This window comes from Peromyscus maniculatus, chromosome 9 (genome assembly GCF_049852395.1).
Source record: "Peromyscus maniculatus bairdii isolate BWxNUB_F1_BW_parent chromosome 9, HU_Pman_BW_mat_3.1, whole genome shotgun sequence".
Classification (NCBI taxonomy): domain Eukaryota; kingdom Metazoa; phylum Chordata; class Mammalia; order Rodentia; family Cricetidae; genus Peromyscus; species Peromyscus maniculatus.
This window is the reverse complement of record NC_134860.1, coordinates 72,724,348-72,750,475: the sequence shown is the minus strand read 5'-3', so window position 1 is coordinate 72,750,475 and position 26,128 is coordinate 72,724,348. Positions and strand designations below refer to the sequence as shown.

The window sequence follows — 26,128 nt, the reverse complement described above, 5'->3', positions numbered from 1 at the left end:
AGCTTTTCTGTATGGCAGTTATAAAACCACCGGGGAGTGGACCCTATTGACAGCCTTCGAAACAGCTCAGATACCCAAACTGAGGAGGCATGTGCCAGACGTCTACAAAACAAAAACTTGGAAATAATTGAAGAAGATACTAGAAAATGGAAAGACCTTCCATTAGTGTGTAACAAAAAACGATACCTGTGAAATTTGCATAGAAGCACAAAAAGCCCTGGATAGGCCAAAGCAATCCTGAGAGAAAAAAACAAAACAAAACAAAAATTAATGTGCTGTAGTATATCACAAAATTTCATTTCAAACTATGCTGCAGATCTATAGTGGAAAAAACAAAGTGTGGTATCAGCACAGAAGAAGACCAAGAGAACAGGATAGAGGACCCAGAAGTAAACCCTTGCAACTCTAGCCATCCGATGATCAACAGAGGTACCAAAAGCAAGCACTGTAGAAAAGATGGCCTCTTTAACAAATAATACAGGGAGAAATGGACAATGGCATGTGGAAGAATAAAACGAGTCCCCCCTTTTCATCCTGTATAGACGTCAATTAAAATTGGATCAGAACTCTTCATGAAAATTTGGAAGCACTGGAGGAAAACCTTCCAAGATGAAGGGGTAGGCGGTGACGCTGAACAGGAATGACAGCAACAGTTGACCAATAGGATTTCATCAGATTAAAGGGGTCTTCACCGCCCATGATGGACAGAAAACATTTGCCAACAGCTCGGCCAACAGACGTTAGGAGCCAGCATATAGAAACAACCCAGCAGGGACAAAACAGAGAGGAGGAAGTTTTGTGAATAAATGAATGAATGGAGGAGGCCATTCTCAGAAAAAGTGCAAATGGCTAATTGATACCTGGAAAAACGTTTATTGTTCTTAGCCATTAGGGAATTTAAAAAACCAAATTATCACTGTCAGCATGGATATCATTAGGAAAGCAGAAAACTGCCGGGCAGTGGTGGTGCACGCCTTTAATCCCAGCATTTTGGGAGGCAGAGGCAGGCAGATCTGTGAGTTCGAGGCCAACCTGGTCTACACAGTGAGAAACAGAGAAACCCTGTCTCAAATAAAATGAAACAAAAACAAAAAAGTGAAAAGCCAAATGAACAAAAATGCTGGTGAAGGTGTATTTCCACGTTGATGGAAAAGTTACACCAGCAGCCATGGAAGTTGAGATCGCAGTTCCTCAGAAACCTGAGAAACTTCCATGGGACCCAACTGTACTTTTCCTGGGTGCACACTTAAAGGAATCCAGGGCAGCATTTCACAGAGGTACGAGCACACCCATGGAAGCACTGTTTCCAGTAGGCAAGCTTGAGATCAACCTAGATGGCCATCCACACACGAGTGGGTAAGGAGAAGATGAACCATCCGCACAATGCAGGTTTCCTTCAGCAACAGAGTAGAATGAAATATTACTGTGCAGGAAAAGGGATGGAACTGCACGTTTTTTCCTATATGCAGAATCTGGGCTTCAATAGTAATAATAAGCATGTAAAAGTAGAGGGGTGGAAGAAGTGGACTAGCTGGAGGGGTAAATATGACCAAAGTCCATTATATATGCATGTATGAAGCACGTAAACTAGCATATGGTAAAAGAACATTCATAAGTAATTTAGGTAGAGACAGGCAGATCTCTGAGTTCAAGGCCTGTCTGGTATAGATAGTTATAGGATATAGTGAAAGCCAGAGTGAGATTTCCTTAAAGATTTTTTTCATTTACTTATTTTTTTTTTAGACAGGCAGATATCCAGATCTTTCTCTATTTCCTGTTAGTAAGCACTTGGTGTTTGGAGTGTCTGAGTCAATCTTGATTAACAATTTCAGTCACATCCTTGTGTTTAATCTCAACTGATTTCTTAGAGTCTGCTGGTTGTGATTTTTCTTTCTGTATAATGGGAAATTACATCAACATTTGCCTCAGAAGAGTTCTGAGTGAATTAACTGTTTTGAAAATGTTTTCACTCATTACAAGTATTCTTTAAAAAAAAAAAAATGAGAGCATTTAGTCTCTGCAAATGTAGTGTTTTCTCATTTAATTCTCAGAGATAAAAGAGTAGTGTAACCTCAGAATTCCTCTCAATAATGCCAATTTGGGGAAAGTACCAAAGGGTCCGGAAGCCCCAGGAGGTTCTCTCAGGAATCTCCTCTGTGGTTAGCCTCGATTCCAGGGCTGGAGCTGCTGGCTGTTGGCTCTGCGATGCCCACCACATTGCACACGGCAGTTGTCATGGTGATTTTCCTCGTAACCAGGCTTAGTTTAGTCCTGACCATTTTTCTTAAAGGACATAATTTTTAATTTAAATGATAGTAGCCTGAGACACTAGGCCCCATCTGCTTTAATTAAGTCTAGCTTCTGTGACCTGCTTAGATATCCTTTACTTCTCCGGAGTGTGCTTCTGAGATTGTCCACCCCCCCTGAAGAAGTACCCTAAGAACTGCACTGCATGGCAGGCTGACCCCTCTGACAGTGCTACTGGGGAGCTGACCTCTGGTGCCCCCTTAGTGTTCTTGATTGGTTTTCTTTTCTTTTTTTTCTTTTCTTGACAAAATCTTGTTATGTATATCAAGCTGATCCCAAACTCTCAGCCTCTTAGGGCTGGGATTATAACTGTGTCTTAACCACCCCTGGCAGAATGATTTGCTTCTAACATGGAGATACCCTGAGAAAGTCACATTTCAATTTGTGTTTAAGCCTCTGTCTTATGTCTGCTTTTCTCGGACTTTACTGGTCCCTGAGAAAGTCACATTTCAGTTTGTGTTTAAGCCTTTGTCTTATGTCCACTTTTCTCAGACTTTACTGCTCAGATATAGCAATGCACTAGAATGTTCTTACTGCAGTGGAAACCTTCTCTATGGGAAGGAGAGAATTCTCATCGATTAGGTCCTAGCCAGCGTCTCTCCCCCAGGAAGATCTAGTTTACATGTGGCTGTTTTAATTCTTGGGAGGACTCTTCATGCTATCTTGATTCTTAGATCCACTGAGAAAACATGGGAGATTGGGTGGATTTAACATGATTTGTTATTCTTAAAATCTCTTTTGCTGGGCCTGGAGAGATGGCTTATTGCTTAAGAGAACTTGCGACTCTTCAGGAGGACAGGAGTTCTGCTCCCAGCACTCATGAAGGACAGCTCAGGGCAGTCTGTAAATCCTCCTCCAGGTCATCCAGGGCCTCTGGTGGATACTACACATGAACACATACGCTCAGGGTACATACAGACACATATAACATTCAAATAAATCTTTCAAATACCTTATGTTAAGAGCATCTCCGTCATCGTAAGGGGTTCCCATCATCATCAGCCCACCTGGTATCTTACCTGAGCGTATCAGGCTCAACTCTGAGCATACAGGCAAGATGAGCCCTTGAATAGCCTTTCAGTTGGGATTGGTGTACTTATCAAGGAAGCCACAATAAAAGGCTAATCACTCCAGCAAGGTATATACGAACATGTAATAGGTATTTTAAATGCTTTGCTCACTTGGAAATTGTATTTGTGAAATATGTCACAAATACTGTCCATCTTTGTTTATGTTGAAAGCAAAACACAGCTTTTCTTTCTTACTGGTATACAGGTTATAATTGTTGTTCGTTATGAGCTGCGTGACTTAGAATCCTGTTTCAGACATACCTTTAAACCCAGCACTCGAGGCAGAGGCAGGTGCATCTCTATGAATTCAAGACTAGCTTGCTCTACAAAGCAAGTGAGACCCTGTCTTTAAAAACAACAACAAAAAAACCCAAAACAAAACAAAATCTCCTGGTTCAGAAATTCAGTGTGTGAAAAAACTGCATCCTGACAATTTTGGACCAAGAGAGATGCTCAGAAGTCTGCACACCGAATTATTACACACACACTGCCTGGAGATAAAACACAGGCTGAGGCATCCTCCCGTACTTGCGTACTAGTAAAGGGATGTAGATAATAACCTATTGCGTGTTAGCTTTGCTGCTGCATACCTCAGAGGCCCCCTTTAGCCTGTTCTCTTACATAATCTCAGTGCCTGGGAAGCCAAGTCTGGAGGCTCCTGGATTTGAGGCCATCCTGAGCTGCACCATGAAACCCTGACTCCATCCCCCATCCCAACCCCGCCCCCAAAAGATTGAAGATTCAATTGTAAGATTTGTATTTTCCCTTTAGTAAGTTTAAGCCCTCAATTGTCCTGATGGAAACGCTCATGGTTTTGTGCTGCTGCTGAGCACCTAATACTATTTCACTACTAAGGCCCTTCTGATTCCAGAACGGGTGTATAAATTGCACAGCATGCAGTGGCCATGGTGTGACTGGGGGTGGCGTTCCTTGTCCGGTTCACATAGGGGACGCTGGGGGATTCTACTTTGGTCGTGGACTGTTGTACTTGAAGTAAGGGTTGACTCCTGCTATTTGCTAGTAACCATAAATGTGTGCTTCTTTCCAGTTGTTCTTCGGTGTGGTGTTAATTGTATGCACTGTCTCTTTCTGTTCTAATGGCTGCCCTGGGATTAGGCTGACCTCTGCTCTCCGTATGACATCCTGCAGTTGGATTTTCGTCACATTCGAAAGACTGTTGACACTCTGCTGGCACTCGGGGAGAAACCCCCACAACCAACTTCTGCCCTCCGCTCCAGGGACCTTATAGGCTTCTGTCTTGTCCATGTTCTCTTTATAGTACTGGTCTATATCACTTACCGCTGGAACGCTCTGTCCGCCTAACTCCTCCTGCATGCGCGTCCAAACGCTCTGCTCTGGCACCCTGGTCCATCCCAGCTCCTTCCTCCACGGGAGCCTTGGCCTTGCAAACTCCCATCCCTGTCATCTCTTCAGTAAGCTATTGAGTTCTGAAGTTGAACGTTTCTGAACCAGATTTTTCCAGAAGCACAAACTTTGCAGAATGCAATTCCCATTGGGTAATTTCTTTCACTTAACTGAAAAGCAACAGCGACAGCCAAGCCTGTCAGTCCATACATACCTCATGTTCCTTCATGCACGTAGTCCGCACAGCAATGCTGCTGTAGGCCCTGCTCTCTCCCATGAGCCTTTGCTGCTCTGGGTAGTGGATAGGGGGAACCAGGACAGAACAGGCTGGATTTAGCATCTGGGAGTCTTGAGACTTGATGCCTGTCCTAGTTCAGGACTGGGAATTGAGCTGTAGAGGGAGGGGTTGCCTTGCAGAGACAAGATGCCAGCATTTTGGCCCAGTATAATTCATAAAAATCTCTAATGATGCCATTGTGGACCAAGTTGAGAAGTCTTATCTGGAGAATGACTGCTTTGCCGGCTGGTTAGTTGGAATCCTCCTTGTTTGTTGCAAGGGAATTGTGAAAGGCACTCAGAAGGGTTGCCGCCCAAGTCCCCCAGAGCATGCAGTCTCTGCCGTTTGCAGGCATATTCTGGGGAAGTGCCTTTCTGTTAGAGCGCCACCTGGTGGATCTGCTCACACCGCTTTTCCTTTTCGTTAGGTCTGTTCTGAGGCTCTGAGAAAAGTGTTTTATAGAAGGAATTTCTATTTTTGCATAATTTTACTCTTACGATATGTCACATATTTTGACTATTCAGTCTCAAATAAATCTATGGGTCTTGGAACATTCTTGGTACTGGGGCCGTGGGTTACTATGGCAGCAGCCAATGATAAGATTACTCTTATTTTAGATGAATGCTGTTTTTCCTCCATTTACTTTGAATGTCCATTTGGCCTTTGTTACAGAGATATTAACTACCTACCTGTTTTGTTTTTAAGTCAGTTTTTAAAGGCTTATGTATCAACTCTCAGTCTTTGGAGCAAAGTGATGAGTTTTTAATTAAAGAAAAAAAATATTAGACTTTAACGTACTGCCAGATCTTGCTGAGTCCTGGGATGTCTCTTTACAATATGAGAAGTCCCGCTGCAAGCTCCAGCCACCATCGCCTGCTTCATTTTATATCCTTCTTGCCAAATGCTGCTTCTTGGGTGGGGAGGATGATGGAGTGACTGTCCTCAAGGTAAATTTCTAGTTTGCTGACATGCAGACATTCCTCAGATATGGCTGCTAAGAATATTATCTTATTTTTCTGAACCTATTCATGAGTCCAGGGAAGATGAGATTCTGAAAAACCTCCATACTTGAAAGGATATATTTATAAAGGTTCCTTGCTGCTAAATCAGACCTGAATTTTTCTGAACAGGAAACATTTCTTTACATGGTAAGATGTTAGATGGTCTGAGCCCTTTCCTCCCAGTTTTGTGTTGAGTGGTGAATACAGGGTATGTGAAGTTGTTGGACATGAGTTGTGTCTAAATAACCACAGATGTACTAAATGCCTTTGGTGCTATCTTGTACTTTTCCATCTGTAACAATAAAATCCCTTTGTACAGTGTCTGGTGAGCACCCCGAGCCATAAATTGCTTAATAAACACAATTTGGGTGATTCATCCAAGTTTTTTCTTGGCCCGCTGATACATTTGTTCATGGGTACCCAGAGTGGCTCTTGGCATTTCTACCCAGCTCTGCCACAAGCATGGGGACTTTCCTTCAATTAGCGCCATTTGTTTGGATTTTTTTTTTCCATTGCTGCTTTATGGTGGGTGGAAGAGGAAAAGAGGAAACATTCTGAGCTGCTGGCTGAAGGAAAAACACTCTGAATAAAAATCCAGTGAGTCAAACAATTTCATGAGATTAGATTTGATATTCAACATTGACTTTCTGTGTGTTTCTCCCCTGGTATCCCGAGAATCCCTTGGCTATGCTTCTCATTTCTCATCTCATTGGTTTATACCCTTATGTGCTGCTCCCCTTGGGATTTGCTGCGATGATATTTTCTCATTATAAAGCATGGTCACTCGCAGAACATAGTTAATTCAGCCCTTCAGGCAAAACTTCGAGTGAGTCATTTTGCTTAGTGTGAGCGCGCCGTTAATTTCTGTTGGGAACACTGAGCCCCTCTGTGGCGTGTTTCCAAGGCCCCAGACACCAGCTCAGGTACTTACACGAGACACCTGCCATTTCAGCTCAGCTGGGGACCCCTGACTGATCTGCCTAGAGGTTGAGAAGTGGTCAGGGGTCCAGTTGTGTGATTTGTCCCACATACTAAATCCCCATCATCTTGTAAGAAAGAATGTTTTAAATATGCCCTCCTAATACTTGATAAAGAGGAACAACTGTTTACATATTTATTTTGCAGTAGCCATTTATGATATATCTCTTTCTTCCATTCCTACTGTTGGTTGAAAATGTTCCCTTTAGTATCAGGAGTTCCAAAATTTGTGACAGCCCATTTCTAATGGCTCCTTCTGGACTTCAGGGCCATGTTACTTCAATGTCCTTAACACTACAGAAAAGGGACCTTGTTAAATCCCAAAGAAGGACAGCTGAGTTGAGTTTTATCGGTGAGAGTAATATCAATACACTTGATATCACAATGCTATTTGTTATATATATATATATATATATATATATATATATATATATATATATATATATATTTAAGTGTGTGGATTGCCTCAAATTCACGCCAGTCCCAGTCTGAGTTCAGATTTCAGGAGCCTGAGAGCGGCACAGTGGTTATAGGTTAGGTCAAATGTTTGGGTGCTGGGAAGTGCACCTCAGGCCTTGCATATGTTAAGTGCCTTTTGTACCTCTGGGCTATGTCCCAGCTCCTGAAAAAACATTTTAATATAATTTTCTTGCAGAGCATTTAAAGGCGAGGTTTGAGGCTTCAGAACCCCCTTTCCCCGTACAGCCCTTTGGGTAGGTGGGATGTGTGTCTTTCACTTTCCTTCCGGGCCTGGGCTTTCTCTGTGGTCTTGTGCATTCTTGGTTCATTCGATTGTTCTTTGAATATTGAATGTGCACTGTGCACTGGCCCCTGGGGGGGGGGAGGGCTCTGCAGATAAAATGGTGCCCAAGATCCATGCCCCCCTACTCAGAAAGTTTGTGGTCCACAGCAGGTTTCAGCGTTTGGGGGGCAGGGCCAGACATATTTTATGATTTTTTTTTTTTAGGCTGATGGTCACTGTTGCAACTACCCAGCATGTCACTGTATATTGAATACCAGCATACAGAATACATAAGCCAGTGCGCAGTTCTGTGTGCCAATAAAACTTTATTCAAAAAAAAAATAGATCAGGAATTGGATTACCTTGCAGGTCCTAGTTTGAAACTTCTTAGAAAACAAAGGGATTCAGTGAGAAGGACCTGGGATGGGTCAATTACAGGATTCTGTGAAACACATTGAAAGCTGGCCTGACACTCATGAAGGGGCGCCATGCAGATCCCCTGAAACAGCAAAGTCCCCCACTAAGATTAGAAAGATGGGTAAGCTCGGAATGAGTGGGAAAGCTGTGGAGGGATGGATGTGTGTGGATAACATAGGGTGAGAAGGGGCTGGAACAGAAAGAACAAAGGAAGAAGCAGCCAGAGATTGACCCTGGGGGCAGAGCTAGACCTTTGCATTCTCGTGCATTAAAATAACACATGCTTTAAGCGTCACACAATCCAGCCTCAGAATGTTTCGTTTCAAGAAACCGGCTGAGCCAAGGGAAATAAGCTGGTGTGAAGGACCTCATTAGACCAGCGGCTGCCGAGAAGTGGGGTTGGCTATACAATCATCATCAGAAGAGCATGTCATGTCAGGGAAAGCGGGGCCGCCAGTCACAGCCATCCAGCCTTACTCCCTCCCCACAGTTAGCATTGTTCCTCAATTGCTCGTCTGCCCTTTCTAATCCTGTTGGCTGCTGCTCAGGAGAGTGTGGATGAGAGAGCCTAATCTAGTGATTCTCAACCTGTGGGTCAAGACCCCTTTGACAAACTTATCTCTCTGAAATAATTTACGCTAAATTCATAACAGCAAATTTACAGTTATGAAGTAGCAAGGATAATAATTTTATTGGGGTCAACAACACGAGGAACTGTATTAAATTAGGGCCGCAGCATTAGGGAGATTGAGGACCACTGGCCTAATTGGTTCCACCACGGGGGGCAGTATCATGGAACTCCTGCTCTGAAAAGCCTCCGAGGGTTACTGTTAAGCATTATTTGTGATTTCACCCTGTTTAAAAAATAACAGCACAGGATGCCCATGGGTGGCCTAGGCCTCCTCTGTCACATTTTCAACAAGTCCTCTGATAACCTGCGGCAGGACGGTTTTAGTTCATGTGAAGTCAGTAACCACGCACAGTCTTTTCTGCTTTAAGTCCGTTTTCTACGGGGGGTCTCCGGAGGTGGCACCTGACCTGCCTGGCTCTTTGAAGCCCTTGCTCCTCTCTGCCACCCTGGTCCCAGTGTCAATCCACAGCAACTCCAAGCCCATTCCTTGTTCCATCTCACTTTGGGGAGATGCAGGGACATGACCGTTGTGATGGAAAGTGGCCTCTGTCTACAAGTTGGTTGACCCTGCTCTCCATTTCTGCAGGATCTCTGTATTTATCTTTCCAAACAGCACCTGGAGTTAGATCCCGTGTCCTTTCCAGGCCTGTGGTGGAATTCCCAGGACTGCTCGATCTTTATATGGTTTATAAAGTTTATGTAAACTTTATATGGTTTCTGGCCTTCTAGGCTAGTTTTCTTAGATAACTCCAAGCTATGCTCTGAGGCCACCTCTGGGTGGGCCTGAATGAAAAGAAAAAGGAGGATTATGAGGGACATGTTTCTATTTGTGTTTACAGATGGTCCCTAACATAATGATATTCAGTTAGGATTTTCCACACATATGATGGTGCCATTCAAAAAAAAAAAAACTTTTATTTTTCACTTTTCAGTATAGGACTCAATAAACTACATGAGCTATTCATAGAAGAATCTATCTTCTATGCAGGTATAGAATAAGATTTGTGTTAGATAGTTTTGCCCAACTGTAAGCTAATGTAACTGCTCTGAGCCTTTGTGTGGTAGACGCTGGGCCAGGCCAAGCCATGATGTAGGTAGGTTGTGTTGAGAATTAAATGTCCTGCCACTGTCTTAAACAAGGCTGTTAGGAGATCTTACTGATTGAGAGAGTTTCAGGTAGCAGGCTTTAAACATCTGGTGCTCCTGACTCCACCTCCTAGGTTCTGGATTCCAAACATGCTCTGCCACCTTTCTATGTACCTAGTGATCTCTCTGTAATCTGGTTGAACTTGTATCACACAAAGTCCTTTGTAATCTGGTGCAAATGCGCATTTTTACAGAGGCTATTTTTGTTTGTTTACCATTTCATTAAGCAGGATTTTTTTTTTTTTCCAGAGCTGAGGACTGAACCCAGGGCCTTGAGCTTGCTAGGCAAGTGCTGTACCACTGAGCTAAATCCCCAGGATTTTTTTTTTCACTTTTCAAATGGAAATGTCACATTTTTAAGTTTATACTGTTTTGATCTTTTCTTTGCACTTTGTAAACATGTCTTTATAGGCCTGGAGTCTGACCCTGCCTGGGTAAGACTGCTCTTGTGGACCTGGGTTGGCTCACATCCCCCTGTAACTCTAATTCCAGGGAGTCCAACTAGATTTCCTGGTATCTGTGTGCCTGTGCACACATATGGTACATATAAATTCATGCAGGCACACATACAACAAACAAACAAATAAATAAATAGATTTATTTATTTATTTCCTTTTACTCAAAGGCCTTTAGAGTTTTTTCTTTTTAAACATTTAACTCTGATAATTTTAAATTGATTTTAGCCTATGGTATAAAATGTTCACATACACATATATCCCCCCCCCCACCCGCCTTTCCAAAATAATGCCGGACACCAGAAGTTTAGCTGTAATAAGTGTTTATGATTTCCTGCTGGGTCAGAGGTGAACTTGGGTGCTGGGAAGGTCAAGGATGAGAAGGACATACCCCTGCCCTTTAGCCAGCTGTGGCAGAGGAACAATGGAGCCTACAGATTTCCTGGCCTGTACAGAAAAGGATGGGTACTGCCATCTCGTTACAGATGCCCTGAGTCACCATTCCTCCCAACCCGGGTCATGACTCACACATGACCTCCATCCTTTCTTCCCTTGACATCTGGCCGTTAGGTTGACTGGCAGTGTAAACTCACATGCTTGCCTAATATGGTACAGAGAAGATCATCCTGTTTGACTCTCCACAAGTACTTGAAGGCATGGCAAAATTGTTCTTACGTTGCCACATGTGGCTATTTCCTAAGGCCTGGGGTCCAACCCCCCCTCCCCCCAATACTGGGCTTCTCTGTGTATGAGCCCTGGCTGTCCTGGAACTCGCTCTGTAGATCAGGCTGGCCTCGAACTCACAGAGATCCACCTGCCTCTGCCTCCCGAGTGCTGGGATTAAAGGCGTGCACCACCACCGCCTGGCCAAGCCTCTCTTACTTAGTCAAGGTGTATGAACTAGAGAGAAGAGGGGACACAGAATGCAGGACACACTGGCTTTTTGAGAATGTGGGAGCAGTTTCTGGAGTTACTAGGGCATACCTTTGAAGATCTATGCTCACAGTGCCTTGCCTGTGTCTGTGGTGATTTGTAGGGAGTCTGCAGTCAGACATTGTCAGGAAGATCTGATTCTTCAAGTTACATGAAGAAAGTAGTCTTGTTCCCAGGACTGGGCTTGCTGCTAATAAACACACTCCACTACCTGCACCCAAATGCAGATCCCATTTAAACTCTGCTCAGCAATAGTGCTGCTCAGCCTTCCAAAAAAAATTCCCTGGATAGTGGCAACATACAGGACTCTGGAGGACACTATTAAGTTAAACAAGGCAGACACAGAAAAACAAACATCACATGATCTCACTTAGAGGGTCACAGAAGGGGGTGAGGGGGGAGGAGAGAGAGAGAGAGAGAGAGAGAGAGAGAGAGAGAGAGAGAGAGAGAGAGAGAGAGAGAGAGAGAGAAAAGAAAAGAAAACCAATTTCATAGAAATTACCAGCGGTTGGAGAAGGATGTTCTAGAGACATTGGGAAAGAATACAGAAATTCAGTTATATAGAAAAGAAAGAGACAGGAAGACGGACCCTTGGGCTGCCATCATCAGATGTAAGAGTTGTGGGGTCTTTTCCCACCAAAGGAGGTATAGTAGAAGGAGAATGCCCTGTGTGGTAGTGGAACAGGGCCAATAACAAAGGTGCAAATGTCTTTTCATGTTATTGTGTAAGCTGCTTTGTAGTGTATGACAGTTGGTGCCCACAAGGAGAGCTCTAGGTCATTTTCCTTAGTACTGGGCATCAGGCATTTCCCACACGTGGAAGTAGGATGTGATGGATGTCTTTGCAAGTTTAAAGGAAAGGACTTTAAAGGAGGGGTCATTGGGAGCTCTGTTAGATGCCTTATGTAGAGGCTGGAGGGATGGCTTGGTAGTTCAGAGCGGGTACTGCTCTAGCAGAGGACCCAAATTCAATTCAGTCACCACATCAGGCCTGTAACTCCAGCTCCTCTCCCAGCCTCCATGGACAACACATTCATGTGTACATACTCCCACACAGACACAGGCATGCATAAGGCTAAAGATTAAAAACCCAGACAAACCAAACATTGGGGTACTAGAGAGATGGCTCAGGGGTTAAGAGCACTTTCTGCTTTTGTAGAGGAACTGGATTTGGGTCCCAGCACCCACATGCTAGCTCAAAACTGTCTATAACCCCAGTTCTGGGGAATTTACTGTCTCTTCTGACTTACAGGCACCAGACATGCATATGATGCATAGACATACATGCAGCCAAAACACTCATGCACATGAAATAGAAATTGTCTTTCAAAAAAAAAAATCTTAAAAAAAAAAGATTCCTTTCCTATAGACTGTGCCTAAACCACACAAAAGAAGTCACCCACCATGTTCACCCTCTAGAAATCACAGGACAAAATGAATTAAATCAAGGCTGCTGACCATTATAACTATCTATAGTCTGTGTAAATGAGTCATTGAGTTCCTTTAAAATACGAGGAGTTTCTTGCAACGTTGCTTGCCAAGACTGGAAGCTATGATGTTCTCTCTCTCTGTCTCTCTCTCTCTCTGTGTCTCTGTCTCTGTCTCTCTCTGTCTCTCTCTGTCTCTCTCTCTCTCTCTGTCTCTCTCTCTGTGTGTGTGTGTGTGTGTGTGTGTGTGTTGTGTGTGTGTTTACTCCGTGCCACTCAGTTATTTAGTGAAAAGTTTTCCTGCATGTTTAGATCTAATACAGAGTTGGGTGTGATTAAGAACCTTTCTGGAACAACCTTCACACATGAGAAATCATTTTCTCTGCAAACCCAGAAAGGGCTTCGGCCATGGCTTGTCACCAGGGGAGGGAGCACAAGCCAGGGGAAGTAAGCGGCACAGCCATGCGCAACCCAACTCCCGTGCATGATGTAGCGAGGGTTCACTGTCCTTGACCCGTCATCTGAACGCTGATGTTTTGTTCTTCCTTTTAGGAAAAGCTCTGTCTGCCTCATCACATCCTCGAAGAGAAAGGCCTGGTCAAAGTGGGCATGACCGTTCAAGCGCTGTTGGACGTCACCGTCACCAAAGCTCTGTTCACATGAGACCAAGCCCTCTCCCCTGGGTGGGCTCAGACTCTACCCAGAGCAGGGGCTCCCGACTCTGCTCCTGGCACCTGCACCGACTCCCCCACTCACCACCTGCCAGTTCCCTGACAAGCTACGTTGACAGGGTTTCAGCCTATGGGAGGATTCAGGACCTTTTAGAGTTGGCCTCCAGGGTTCAGGTTGGACGGGTATTATCTGACAGCCAGTGAGGGAGCTGGCAGAGAACTGAGTAGCACATCATTGCCTTTTCAACCTCCTTCATCCCTTCCACACTCACCGACTGCCATTACCAAATGCCAAGCACAAGCCGTTTCACAGTGAGTCGCGTCCGTCTTATCAAAACCAAACTTCTTGCAGAATCAGTGGGGGGGAGGGGGAATGCAATCAGGTTTTTTTGCCACCAAATTTTTTCAAGATGTTTCTTGAGACCATTGCCTTTTTTGAGAAACTATTTTCAACATACAAAATATTTATATAAATATTATTTATTAGTGAGTTGTTATTCATCCTTTGGATGCAAATTGTAAATTAGGAAACTATTTTATTACTGCTTTTTTGTGGTTAAGCAATTTATTTTAATATTATAAATACTGAGTTATTTTCGAGCCTCTTGGGCGTGTAGGAGTTCCAGGTCTCAGTGTTCCTATTTCCTGGTGTATATGATTCAGAAGAAAAAAAAATTAAACAAGAAACACATGCTTCTGTGACAGAGAGCTGTTTTCTGGGGAGGTGATATCCACCTTTTGATTTGAGGAACATCGTTCTTATTTATATTTCTGCATTCCATCCAGTTTCCTACATTCCAGCAGCCCTCTTGTCCCATATTATAATGAACTGACTGAAATCAAGAGAGCACCCCAAAGTTACTTGTAAATAGCTATGTGGAAAAAAAAAGACATATTAAACTTGAAGATGAAATGTGAACAGGTTTTTTTTTTTTGACTCATGTTTCTTTTGCTATGCACAAAACATTCACATTTTAACACAGAGAAGTGGGAAGTGTTCAGTATATATCTTGAAGTATAATTTTGCACTGTATTTTGGGTAATTGAGGAGCATCTAGCACCAAAGGTAGATGTTGAAGAAATGAATGAGAAAATGGAGATGATGGAAGGTGACTGTCTAACTAAAAGGGTTATAGAGCTTGATTCAGGACACCAGTACTTGTTACGACTGCCGGCATTTCAAAGAGCGAGAGATTCCGAAATGTAGACGCGTTTGTTTTTATTGTAATCGAGCTGGTGCTTTTTAAAGAGTCCAGACTTGGAAGCTTCATAGTGCCTGGTATGAAACTTGGGATGTGAGTGGGTCATGGGGCCTCTGGTGGGAGCTACATGTGCAGCCAAGCAGACTGAGTGAAGGTGGAGTAAGTAGAGTGTGGGAGCAGCCGGGGGGAGCAAAGACAAGCACACTGGCACTAGAAAGGAGCCAGCCCAGGAGAGGAGCCCGTCCCATGCTGTCGGTGGGAGAGCTTCACCGAAGGCTTCGCAGGACTATGCCGGGCAGTCACACCCACGCACACTCAAACTGTCGGTATGTATGGGTACCCGAGTCATTCGTCTGTCAAAAGCCTGTGAATACTGACTGCACTTTCACCTCTGTACAAAGCCATTGGCAGTTTCTAGAGTGACAGTAGCCACAGTGAGGGACCTTCAAGGTAGATACAAGAGACTATAGGATGAGTGAGTGCATTCAACAGAGACTGACCCTCCACCAGGAAGGATGGAGGGGATCTGAACATGGGGATTCAGACAGGCAGCTAGTAGGTTACTTCCTATCAAATGTACTGTGCACTTTAACATAAATATATTTTACTACTTTTCTGTACTGCACAAATACCTGTTTTGTCAAATGGCATAACAATGTAAAGATGGGAGGATTTTTAACAGAGTGTACTCAACTGGAGCAGCATTCGGAGCCGATCTACACAAGGGTTTAGAAGGCCGCACCTTCGCGGCATTGCGGCGCCGCGTCCTGAAATATATTTTTACATGTATCTCTGACGACATGAAGCTCCATAATCATTACTTTTGGATATTTTTTTTCAAAATTAAAAGATTTCTTTTGATATTAATTTCCACAATTTTCTTGAAATTGGCTGTATCATACAAATGGCTTCAGTATTTTGTAAAATGTTTTTTTTTTAAATGCAATTCTTGTATGGATAAGATGTCTTCAAGATGCTTGTACACTGTTTATCTGTGCAATGAAATGTGCATGGCTGGCTGACCGTATGATAAGTAGACAGAATGTATATAGTGCAAACTTTTTATTATTTAACAGCCATTAAAATTTTGAACTTGTACCAACCACCTTTGGATTGACTTATCAGTCTGATGCTAATGTTGACTCTTCACACACACACACACACACACACAAATATAGGGTACCATGGCTGAAATAGGTGATAGCAATCATATATTGTGAATATATATGAATATAACTATGTTTATAACATATATGTGTAATTCCTCTTATAACTTCTATTTCAGTAGTTACAGTTAGAATCTTACTAAATTGATTTATAAATTAAATTTATATGTATGAAAAGGTTCAGTGCTGTGTATAGTTCTAGGAGGTCTTTGAACAGCTGCTAGGTTTAGAATAAAAGGGCACATGGGGAGGAGAATATACAGATACTCTCCCTCTAGGTTAATACGTTTTTTTTCCCTGAGCTAAAACTTACTTGTTGCACAAAAACCAAAAGCAAACTTAAGATAAGGTGGGGGTGGGATGAGGGTGAGGGTGGGGCTTCCCTTGAATCGAGGCATCTTGAAGACCCCTTAGTTTCTTGACCCGCATTGTCAAAATCATAGGCTTGGCTCCTCTCACCTCAGCTGTCTTGCTGACTGAAGTCTGAGTCACACCTCTATTGGGTTTGGTCCAGGGTCTTCCCTACACACCCACCCTTCCTACAGTGAGCGAGCAGCTGCTATGAGAAATAACAGGTGAAGGCTGTGGATATAACTCTGCTGGCAGAGTGTTTTCCCAGCACATAAGAAGTGCTGGGTTCAGGCTCCTGCACTATATAAAAAACTGGATGTGATGGTGCATACCTGTAATCCCAGAACTCCAGAGATAAATGCAGGGGGATCAGAAGGGCTCAGATAGTGATTTTTGAGGCCAGCCTAAACTACATTGAGATCTCTCATCTCAAAAGAAAAAATAAGTTCAAATAGTAGTAGTTCAAGTAGAAGTAGTAACTCCTATTACAACACACAGACCCGGGTCCATTGTCCTGAGCAAGGACCCCAAGACCTCTGTTCAAGTCTGCATCTACCAAGTCTAAACACAAGTACACAGGTCTGCATCTCCCCAGTCTAAACACAAGTACACGTGACTATGATGTCATGATTTGAGATGCTGCATCTTTGCTCCCACCCCATCAATTGGAGTTGGCCTTCTGTGCATCATAGAAGCGTAGTGCTTTAAGCAACTGGGAAGTCCGTAAAGGCAAGGGAAGAAAGCCAGCAAGGCAGGAGCACCAGGGAGGCTGCAGGGAAATGGGGCATGAGAACCATCCATCAGTTGAATTTGTGGTATTGGCCACATTTGGCACTGCCTTAAGAGACCCTATCCTGGCCCAAAGCTGTACCTAGGAGCTGTCCAGTTTCTCCTGGGTGAGTCAGAGTCTAGTAGCAAAGACTCCTGTGTAGCCAGAAGTTTCTCTGGTCCTGCCTGCCCCGCAGTTGGGACGAATCTCTCGCATCTGCATCCCACAGCCACTTGGTCCCAAGTAAACACACAGAGGCTTAGATTATTTACAAACTGTATGGCCTATGGGTCAGGCTTCTTGTTAGCTAGCTCTTACAACTTAACTCATAACTATTAATCTGTGTATTGCCACGTGTTCCATGGCTTTACCTGCATCCCATTACATGTTGCTCCTTAGACCTCCCCACTCTCCTTATTCCCCTCACTATCTCTCTTGGATTTTCTCACCTGGCTCCAACCTGCCCTGCCATAGGCCAATGAAGCTTTATTTATTGCTACAGCATACAGAAAGATGCCCCATGACACTCCTAATCTTCCATCTTGTGCAGGAAATCAGCTACTAGACATCACCCTAGTCAGGTGTGGGTCTGAGGATGGTGTGGTGTGGGGGGAGTTTCATCAGGAGCTGATAGTCCTTGACCATGGGGACATTTGTACAGTAGGGCTGCACACCCAAACTGGCAACCTCCTTTATCTTCACCCTGCACCAGTGTTTGTGGAGTGCAACTGTGTAGAGCAAGGCTGCTTTTGTTTTGCTTCCTGCTGATTGTTCAGGGGCATCGGGGTAAGCATCTCAAAGCCTCATGTGTCCAAGGTGGTTGTGGTTCCTAGACCATGTAGGTGGGCAATCTGACAGATGTCCACATAAACCTCTTCCTTATCTGGTGAGTGCAATTTTTAAGCTGATGTGTGGAGCCTTTTAGCCCTTCTAACTGGCTTCTCTTTAGTAGCCATGACACGTGAACTGTTCTAGATCCTGAAGCGTCAGAAGGAGGGCAGCTCTACACATGTGCGGAGTAAGCTTCCCGGATGGACATGCTATTTGAAATCACTGTGTCACCTTGCTGTGACTTCTAATGAATGATGTCAATGAGTAAGGAGAAGCTGAGGCTCCAGGACTGGGGTCACCAGTTCACAGTCATAGTGAGTAAGAAGGAGGTCAGGTTAGAGTCAAGCTCAGCCGGTGTGTCCTCACAGTGCAGAAGTCTTTCCTAGTAGTGCTGGCCAAGTGACAGCTTCTGTTGTCACTAAACAGGTCAATCTTGAGAAGGAAGGAAGTCAAAGTGAGTATTATTCAAATGATGAATGATAGAGATGGAGCCAAGCAAAAAGTCAGGGTTTGGTTTTTTTTCCACCTAGAGCTACAGGAGATTCATCATAGCTTCTTCCCTGGCTTCCTTTGATAATGGATTGTAACCTGTGAGATGAAATAACCTCTTTCTTTCCTCTCCAGGTAAGTGTTTTATGATGGCAACAGAAAATACCAAGACAGTCAAGGAAGCCAGGCTGCCTGTTCGGCTTCCTTAACCACCTCTACCGTTTTCTTCTCACCACCCCCCACCCCCCACCCCCCACCCCCCACCCCCAAGTATGGGTAATACTTCTTTTCACCCAAAGCCTCAATTCTTCTGATTATTTGGGAGCCAGTCTTTAAAAGGGAAAGCTGAAAAAAAGAAACAATAACAACAACAAACAGCTGTGGTGGTATTGTGTTCCCCAAAATATTGTGTACCTTAATAAACTTACCTGGGGTCAGAGAACAGACAAGCCACTAGTTAGGCAGTGATAGCACACGCCTTTAATCCTAGCATTCCAGAGACAGAAATCCCTCTGGATCTCTGTGAGTTCAAGGCCACATTGGAAATAGCCAAGCATGGTAACACATGCCTTTAATCCCAGAAAGCCAGCCTTTAATCCCAGGGAGTGGTGGTAGAAAGCAAAAAGATATATAAGGCGTGAGGACCAGAAACTAGAAAATTTTGGCTGGTTAAGCATTTGACTGGTTAAGCTTTCAGGCTTTGGAGCAACACAGTTCAGCTGAGAGCTATTGGGATGAGGACACAGAAGCTTCCAGTCTGAGGAAACAGGACCAGCTGAGGAATTGGCAAAGTGAGATAGCTGTGGCTTGTTCTGTCTCTCTGATCTACCAGCATTGACTCCAATAACTGGCCTCGGGTTTGATTTTATTAATAAGTACTTTTAAGATTCCTGCTACATCTGGCACCCAACGTTCGTGTTATGAATTCATGAAAAAGCTGTTTGCCTGTGGCCTTGTGAGCCCCAGCTCAGGCCCACGTTACACTCAGCCGGTTGTGGTGGCGCACGCCGGTAGGATTTGCTGAAGGAGACAGAGGCAAGAGGATCCCGAGTTTGAGGCCGGCCTAGGAGGCTTGGGAGAAGCTTTGGCCTGGACTGAGCCACAAACAGTGTTGGGACCATGGAAGCAGTGGCTACCGCTCCACGTTGCCAGCTCCTTCTCATCATGTTGGTGACTGCGGTGATGCTGCTACCTGGGACGAAGGGTTTACTGCTGCTGGTTCAGAGAAGAATTGCCAGGACCATCGTGTTACAAGAAAGCATCGGCAAAGGTCAGTTTGGAAAAGTTTGGCAAGACAAATGGTGGGGAGAAATTGCTATGAAGATTTTCTGTACTAGGGAAGAATGTTCATGGTTCCGAGAGACAGACATTTATCAGACTATGATTGCTCCAAACCACAGAGGAGGCAAAAAAAAAAAAAAAAAAAAAAAAAAAAAAAAAAAAAAAAAAAAAAGTCTGCAGGAAACCATGACCATGCCTAACAGTGACTTTGAAATCTTCAAAAAGATGACAGGATCCTACAACGATGATTCCACATGAACTATGATAAAGCCATTAAGCCAATTAACACCATGGAAAAATCGACTTTGGACTACAAACTGGTCAGGACAATTTCGAGAGGACTAGTTGAGATGATCCAGCCTGACAGACTACTCAAACAAGGACTTGAAACAAGCCCTGAACTTTCCTATTATGCAGAGACTGGACAAACGATACAGGATTTGATGATTAACCCCAAAATTTTCTTTTCAAGATTCCCTAAAGATATCTTCACCCCTAGAAAGCAAAAAGAAAAAGAGAAAATAGATATGAGATAGAACATCAAATCTACTCTGAGAAAAAAGATAAAGAAATAATAGGATAAATAGGTAGATCATTGAATCTACACTGAAGAAAAAGGGAAGATATAAAAATGACAAAAGGTAGACTACTGAATGTATTATGAAAAGAAAAAAGATAGAATATGGATATGATAAGATAAAAAGGGAGATTATGGAATCTACTTTTAAAAAGGAACTACTTGTTTTAAATAAGATAAGTAATGAAAATTTTTTGGTCTGAGTTTATCAGATGTTACTGGACTGGACATTGTTAATATATATAATGGAGTTTTTTATCTGAATCTGTCAAATGTTAATGGACTAGACATCATTAATGTAATTTTTGGCTGTATATATTGTATATGCTTATTGGATAGTTTTTCTTGTATTAGTTATAAGCTTTTTTAATTTTAGACAAAAAGAGAGGAGATGTGGTGGTATTGTGTTCCCCAAAATATTGTGTACCTTAATAAACTTACCTGGGGTCAGAGAACAGACAAGCCACTAGTTAGGCAGTGATAGCACACGCCTTTAATCCTAGCATTCCAGAGACAGAAATCCCTCTGGATCTCTGTGAGTTCAAGGCCACATTGGAAATAGCCAAGCATGGTAACACATGCCTTTAATCCCAGAAAGCCAGCCTTTAATCCCAGGGAGTGGTGGTAGAAAGCAAAAAGATATATAAGGCGTGAGGACCAGAAACTAGAAGATTTTGGCTGGTTAAGCTTTTGGTTGGTTAAGGATTTTGGCTGGTTAAGCATTCAGGCTTTTGAGCAGTAATTCAGCTGAGACCCATTCTGGATGAGGACTCAGAGGCCTCCAGTCTGAGGAGACAAGACCAGCTGAGGATCCGGCGAGGTGAGATAGCTGTGGCTTGTTCTGTCTCTCTGATCTACCAGCATGGACCCCAATAACTCGCCTCGGGTTTGATTTTATTAATAAGAACTTTGAAGAATCCTGCTACAAACAGCAACAACAAAAACCCCTGGCATTTTGCATTTAATGAGGTGGTTTGTTTCTAGAAGTTCTACAGACAACATGGTCCATTCCACATGGTATATCCCCACTATCCCTAAATATAAGGTCACCTTGAACAGGAAGCCATATGCACTCCCCTGATGCTAATATCCAGAACAGATTTTGCTAGTTGATATGTTTCTAGACTCTCTAAAATCTTGTCCAGGGCCAGGGATGTGGCTTAGTCTTAGGTAAAAGTCATTTTTGCTGTGAAACCTGAATTTAATCCCTCGAACCTACACATTAGAGAGAACTGACTCCCAAAGCTGCCCTTTGACCTCCACACATGGGCTGTGGCATAGGAGTTATCTCAACCACCAAAATAAATAAAAAATCCTCTCCCACTTACAGCTTACTGCATACACTTAAAGATATTTTAGGGGCTGGAGTGGGGGGCTTAGCCATTGAGAACCTTGCTCTTGCTGAAGAGGTGGTTTCAGTTCAGTCCCCAGCACCTGCATGGTGCCTCATAACCCTCCCTAGCCCCAGTTCCAGGGTATCCAATGCCCTCTTCTGACAGGCACCAGGAGCATAAGTGGTAATATACATACATGCAGGTAAAGCATTCATGCACATAAATAATAAAAAACCAAAAATATCTTAGATACATAGTTTGGAAATCTTTATTTTTCCACTATAAAATTTTATGAAAAAAATTCTATAAACTCATTTGCATCTTCAAAATCAGTGATATCACTCAAGCTACACTTTGCAGCTCATTACCTCTGAGGGTTTTGAGATACATTATTAAAAATGACTAATGTTGCCTCTGGAAATTTTACCTAGGATAAGTGTCCTTTGTAGTAATATCAGGATTTCAAAATCTTCATGCAGTAGTATATGTATGGTCTCCACAGAATAGGCACTCAATGTACTCTTTTTTTTTTTTTTTTTTGGTTTTTCGAGACAGGGTTTCTCTGTGTAGCTTTGCGCCTGTCCTGGAGCTCACTTGGTAGCCCAGGCTGGCCTCGAACTCACAGAGATCCGCCTGGCTCTGCCTCCCGAGTGGCTGGGATTAAAGGCGTGCGCCACCACTGCCCGGCTCAATGTACTCTTAATGTTAAGCTTCCTTCAAGAATAGCACACGTGGGTGGAGTGGAAGAATTCTGTGTATGCCCTGGTAACTTTTCTAAGCGAACCATCCTCTTATACTATGCGCCAGTCCCCTCTCTTTGCTCTGGCTTTCCATTGTCCCCATTTCTACCACATAGATAGTTGTGCCGGGTCTGAAGCCTTATGTAAAATAGACACAAGTAGTTCATATGGAATTTTTTCTTTCACTTTTGTGTATGGCCAACTCTGCCTGTAATGTGTTCATTTTCCTTAATGTAGACTATCTCATTACATGTTGGATTTTATGCATCCTATTGCAGATGGACGTCCAGTCCATCTCCAGATTTGGGCTTCTGTGATTGGTGCTGCTGTGACCATTTCATTTGGACTTTTACTGACTGTGTGTTCATACCTTGGAGTAGAATTGTTAGATGGGGGCATGGATATTATATTCAAACTTAGCTGACACCAACCTGCCCCCCTCAGCAATATCGGTGCAGGTCACAGTAGCCTTATCAACATGAGTTTATGTTGTCTTCACTACAGCCATTCAGGAGGGTGTGCAATAGCATTTCATTGTGGTTTATTGTTCTGTTTCCTGCTTAATGAAGTACACTTTTGTGATGTAGCCATTCACCTTTGTGCCCATTATAATAAACTTGTGTGAGTGCTGTATCCTACATAGGCTTTGCCAAACATGCCTATTGCAAACATCTCCTTTGTGGCTTGCCTTTTTATTTTTATGATCTGGAGGTTGAACCTAGGACCTCATGCATGCTGGATGGCACTTTACCACTGAGCTGCACCTGCAGCACATTTTCTTTTAATCTTCTTTTTTCTTCTTTTCTTTCTGAGACAGAGTCTTACTAAGTTGCCCAGGCATGCCTTAAAGTCCCTACTCAGTATCAGCCCCTCGCCTCCATAGCTGGTAGCTGGGATTACAAGCTTACACTCAAGTCTGGCTCCTTGCTTTTATTTTAATTAAAATATTCACATCATTCCTCCCACCACCTGCTCAATTAAAATATTACATCAACCTTGCACCTCTGCACCTTCTCAAATTCATGGCCTCGTTTTATTTATTGTTGCATATTGATAGATATATGAATAAATACATAAATAGAACCTGCCAAGTCCATTTAGTGTGGTTTGCATGAATGTGTGTTTTTGTCAATGACTGCTTGGGGAAGACTTTCTCCCTCTCTCAAAGTCATTAACGGCTGTAGTTCTTCATCTAGAGGTAGGAACCTGTGAGATTTCTCCCATCTGCTATAGGATGTCACCTGGCCTTGTTATGTCTAACTAAAAGACACAATCCGGCAGCTGACTATTGCTTCTTAGATGAGGTGAGTTTTCATCCAACATAATGCAGGGCATCTGTGTGAAATTCATTTGCCTTTTTTTCTTTTTAACCTGATTCTGTCGCATGGCTTCTACAGCATGCCAACTTAGTATTGCAAGATCATTTTTTAGCTGTTGGCTTACAATAAAGCCCTTTAGATGGGTTCTTTAGGGAGTGTGTGTGTGTGTGTTGCAGGTAGTTGAAATTCCTTTTACGTTTAGGCATTAAGCATCAATACGAAACTGTCCCTGCAGGCTAGGATTACCACACATAAAGGCGAGTTCCAATGTTCTGGATACCTGGACATCTGTAACGGCCACTTAGGCTATAACTGGCTTTTACATCCTTCGTTGCCGTTACATTATATCAGCAACTGTTAACATCTGTTTTGCACGTGTCCTGCCAATAACAAACAAAAAAGCCTGTTTCTTCATAACGATATGCTGACCTGGCTAGGTTAGTCCCTGTTATTCAGTGTCGTTACCCAGTTTTTGAGATGCTAAGTCCCTGACTGACTTTAAGTGAAATCTGGTGGCCCCTCAGTAAGTCAGATGGCATTAGAGACAAAACTCTGAGAGCTGGAGTTGGAGCTGTGGCCAGACCTACCTCTGCTCACCCTCAGTTCCTTACAGCTGCCCAGTGCATGGCCAGCATGCTTAAGCAGCCTTACCATCACAAAAGCCAATTCATTTATTTAAAAAAAAAAAAATCAAAGAATTTGTGTCCTACTCACTCTGCTTCTCGGGTTAAAGCCTCAACTAATAGAAAGTAACTCAGAAGCTAGTCACTAGCAGGCAAGGGACTTGTGGATTAAATGGTTTTTTTTTATCAGAGGTAACAGGGTTGGAATCATTTTGTGTCAAGTTCATTCTAGGACTCGACCTGTTCTCCTACTCAGTTGTGCTAATTTCTCGTGTATTTACACTTGTATCTAGTGTGGCCAATGCTGTGAAGTTGACAGGATCTAGAGTCATCTAAGAGACAAGCCTCCAGGTCCCCGTGAGGGAGTTACCTAGATTAGATTGACCACGCAGGGAAAACGACCTGGGTGGCACTATGCCATGGGCTGAGGTCCTGGACAGCACACAAAGGAGAAAGCATGCTGAGAACTAGTAATATCTCTCTGCTTCTTGACTGTGGACTGCCCACCAGCCCCACAAGTCCCCTCGGCCGTGATGTCCACGTGACCATGGATTATTCTGTCGAATGGTGAGCCTTCAGTCTTTTTTTTTTTTAAGGGTATTTCATCACAGCAAGGAAGAAAGGAATCGATACATCTCAATGGCATTAACTTCCGAAGAACCTGCTCTGTCTTCTTCCATCATCACTTACTATGCGTTCTGAGTGCATGTGGAACCTGTGCTGTTTAGTTAGGTTTTTGCCACCTCGACACAAGCTAGAGTTATCTGGCACGAGGGAGCCTCAAATGAGAAAATGCCACCATCGTGGGTTGGCCCACAGGCAGGTCTGTGAGGCATTCTCTTGACTGATGTGTGACAGCCTGTCCCACTGGGGGTCTGCTACTCTTGGGCAGATGGTCCTAGGTTGTGTAAGGCTGACCAAGTCATAGGTAGCATCCTCCATGGCCTCTGCTTGAGTTCTGTTCCTGTGTAATTTCTGCCCCAACTTCCCTTCATGAACAATTGAAAGCTGAATAAACTCTCTCCTCCCCAAGTTGCTCTTGGTCATGGTGTATATCACAGCAAACTAGGACATTTATTTATTTTTTTAATCCCTAAAACTGAGGCTAGGGAAAAGAGCTTTTAGTAAAGTGCTTGTCTCACATGCATGAAGACAGAAGTTCAATCCCCAGAGTCCTTTAAAAATGCCCAGCGTGGTGATGGGCAGGGAATTCCAAAACTGAAGAGGCAAAGCGGGGGAATCCCACAGAGGCTAGCCTGTTTTGTGAGCTCCAGGCCAATAAAAGACCCTATCTCAAAGGAGATGGGCAACACTCCTGAGATCATGCCTGAGGTAGTATTTGGGCATTCACAAACATGCACACACATACACTCACAAACATACAAACTTGAAAAAATATACTCACACACGAAAAATCCTAAAACTGCTATGAAAAAGAACTTGGGGTATATTTACAGCTAACCTTTCTTAGCTTGTGCTATAGGCAAATCCTTGGGGGCATTTTCTTGAACAATTGATGTGGCTGAAGGCCTAGCCACAGTGAGCAGCCTGGGCAGGTGGTCCTGAGTACTCTTAAAAAAGCAGGCTAAGCAAGCCATGCAGAGCAAGCCAGTAAAGAGCACTCCTCCAGTACCTGCCTCAGTGATGGAGTAGGATGTGGAAGTGTAAGATGAGATAAACTCTCGCCGCCTCAGGTTGCTTTTGGTCATGGAGAAGGCAAACTAGGACAGAACCTTTGTGTTAACAGAAAAACCCAAGACTGTTAAAGCAGTCAGGCTCCATAGCATGTTCCAAAAAGCTGTCTAGGAAGTTCTTGGGGGAGCATGTGGTTCATACAGAGACCAATCATCTTTCTCTATGAACTCACCAAGTTAAAGGTCTCCGTAACTAAGGGAAAGTATTTGTTAACAGTAGCATACAATTTACTTAGTCCCCTTACTTAGCTTTTTTTCAGGTTGGGTCTCCTTATATAATCTTGAGACTCAACAAACGCTAAGCTAGTATTAGCAATGCATTCAGCTCAACA

General features: G+C 43.4%; 1 protein-coding gene across 8 annotated transcripts in view; it reads left to right on the top strand.

Moving 5' to 3' along the window:
• Window positions 1–15,725, top strand: part of Lrch1 (leucine rich repeats and calponin homology domain containing 1) — a 206,246-nt gene extending 190,521 nt beyond the window's left edge. For 4 of the 8 annotated variants that reach the window (XM_042285157.2, XM_076545369.1, XM_076545368.1 and 1 more), the window contains one exon: window positions 13,302–15,725. In XM_042285157.2, coding sequence (XP_042141091.2) covers window positions 13,302–13,412 — 111 coding nt within the window. In that variant the 3' untranslated portion in view covers window positions 13,413–15,725. Of the gene's footprint in view, window positions 1–4,493; window positions 6,405–13,301 lie in introns of those variants that run through there. The other 4 variants (XM_042285158.2, XM_042285151.2, XM_076545367.1 and 1 more) reach the window with 4 other exon arrangements.
• Window positions 15,726–26,128: the final 10,403 nt, after the last annotated feature.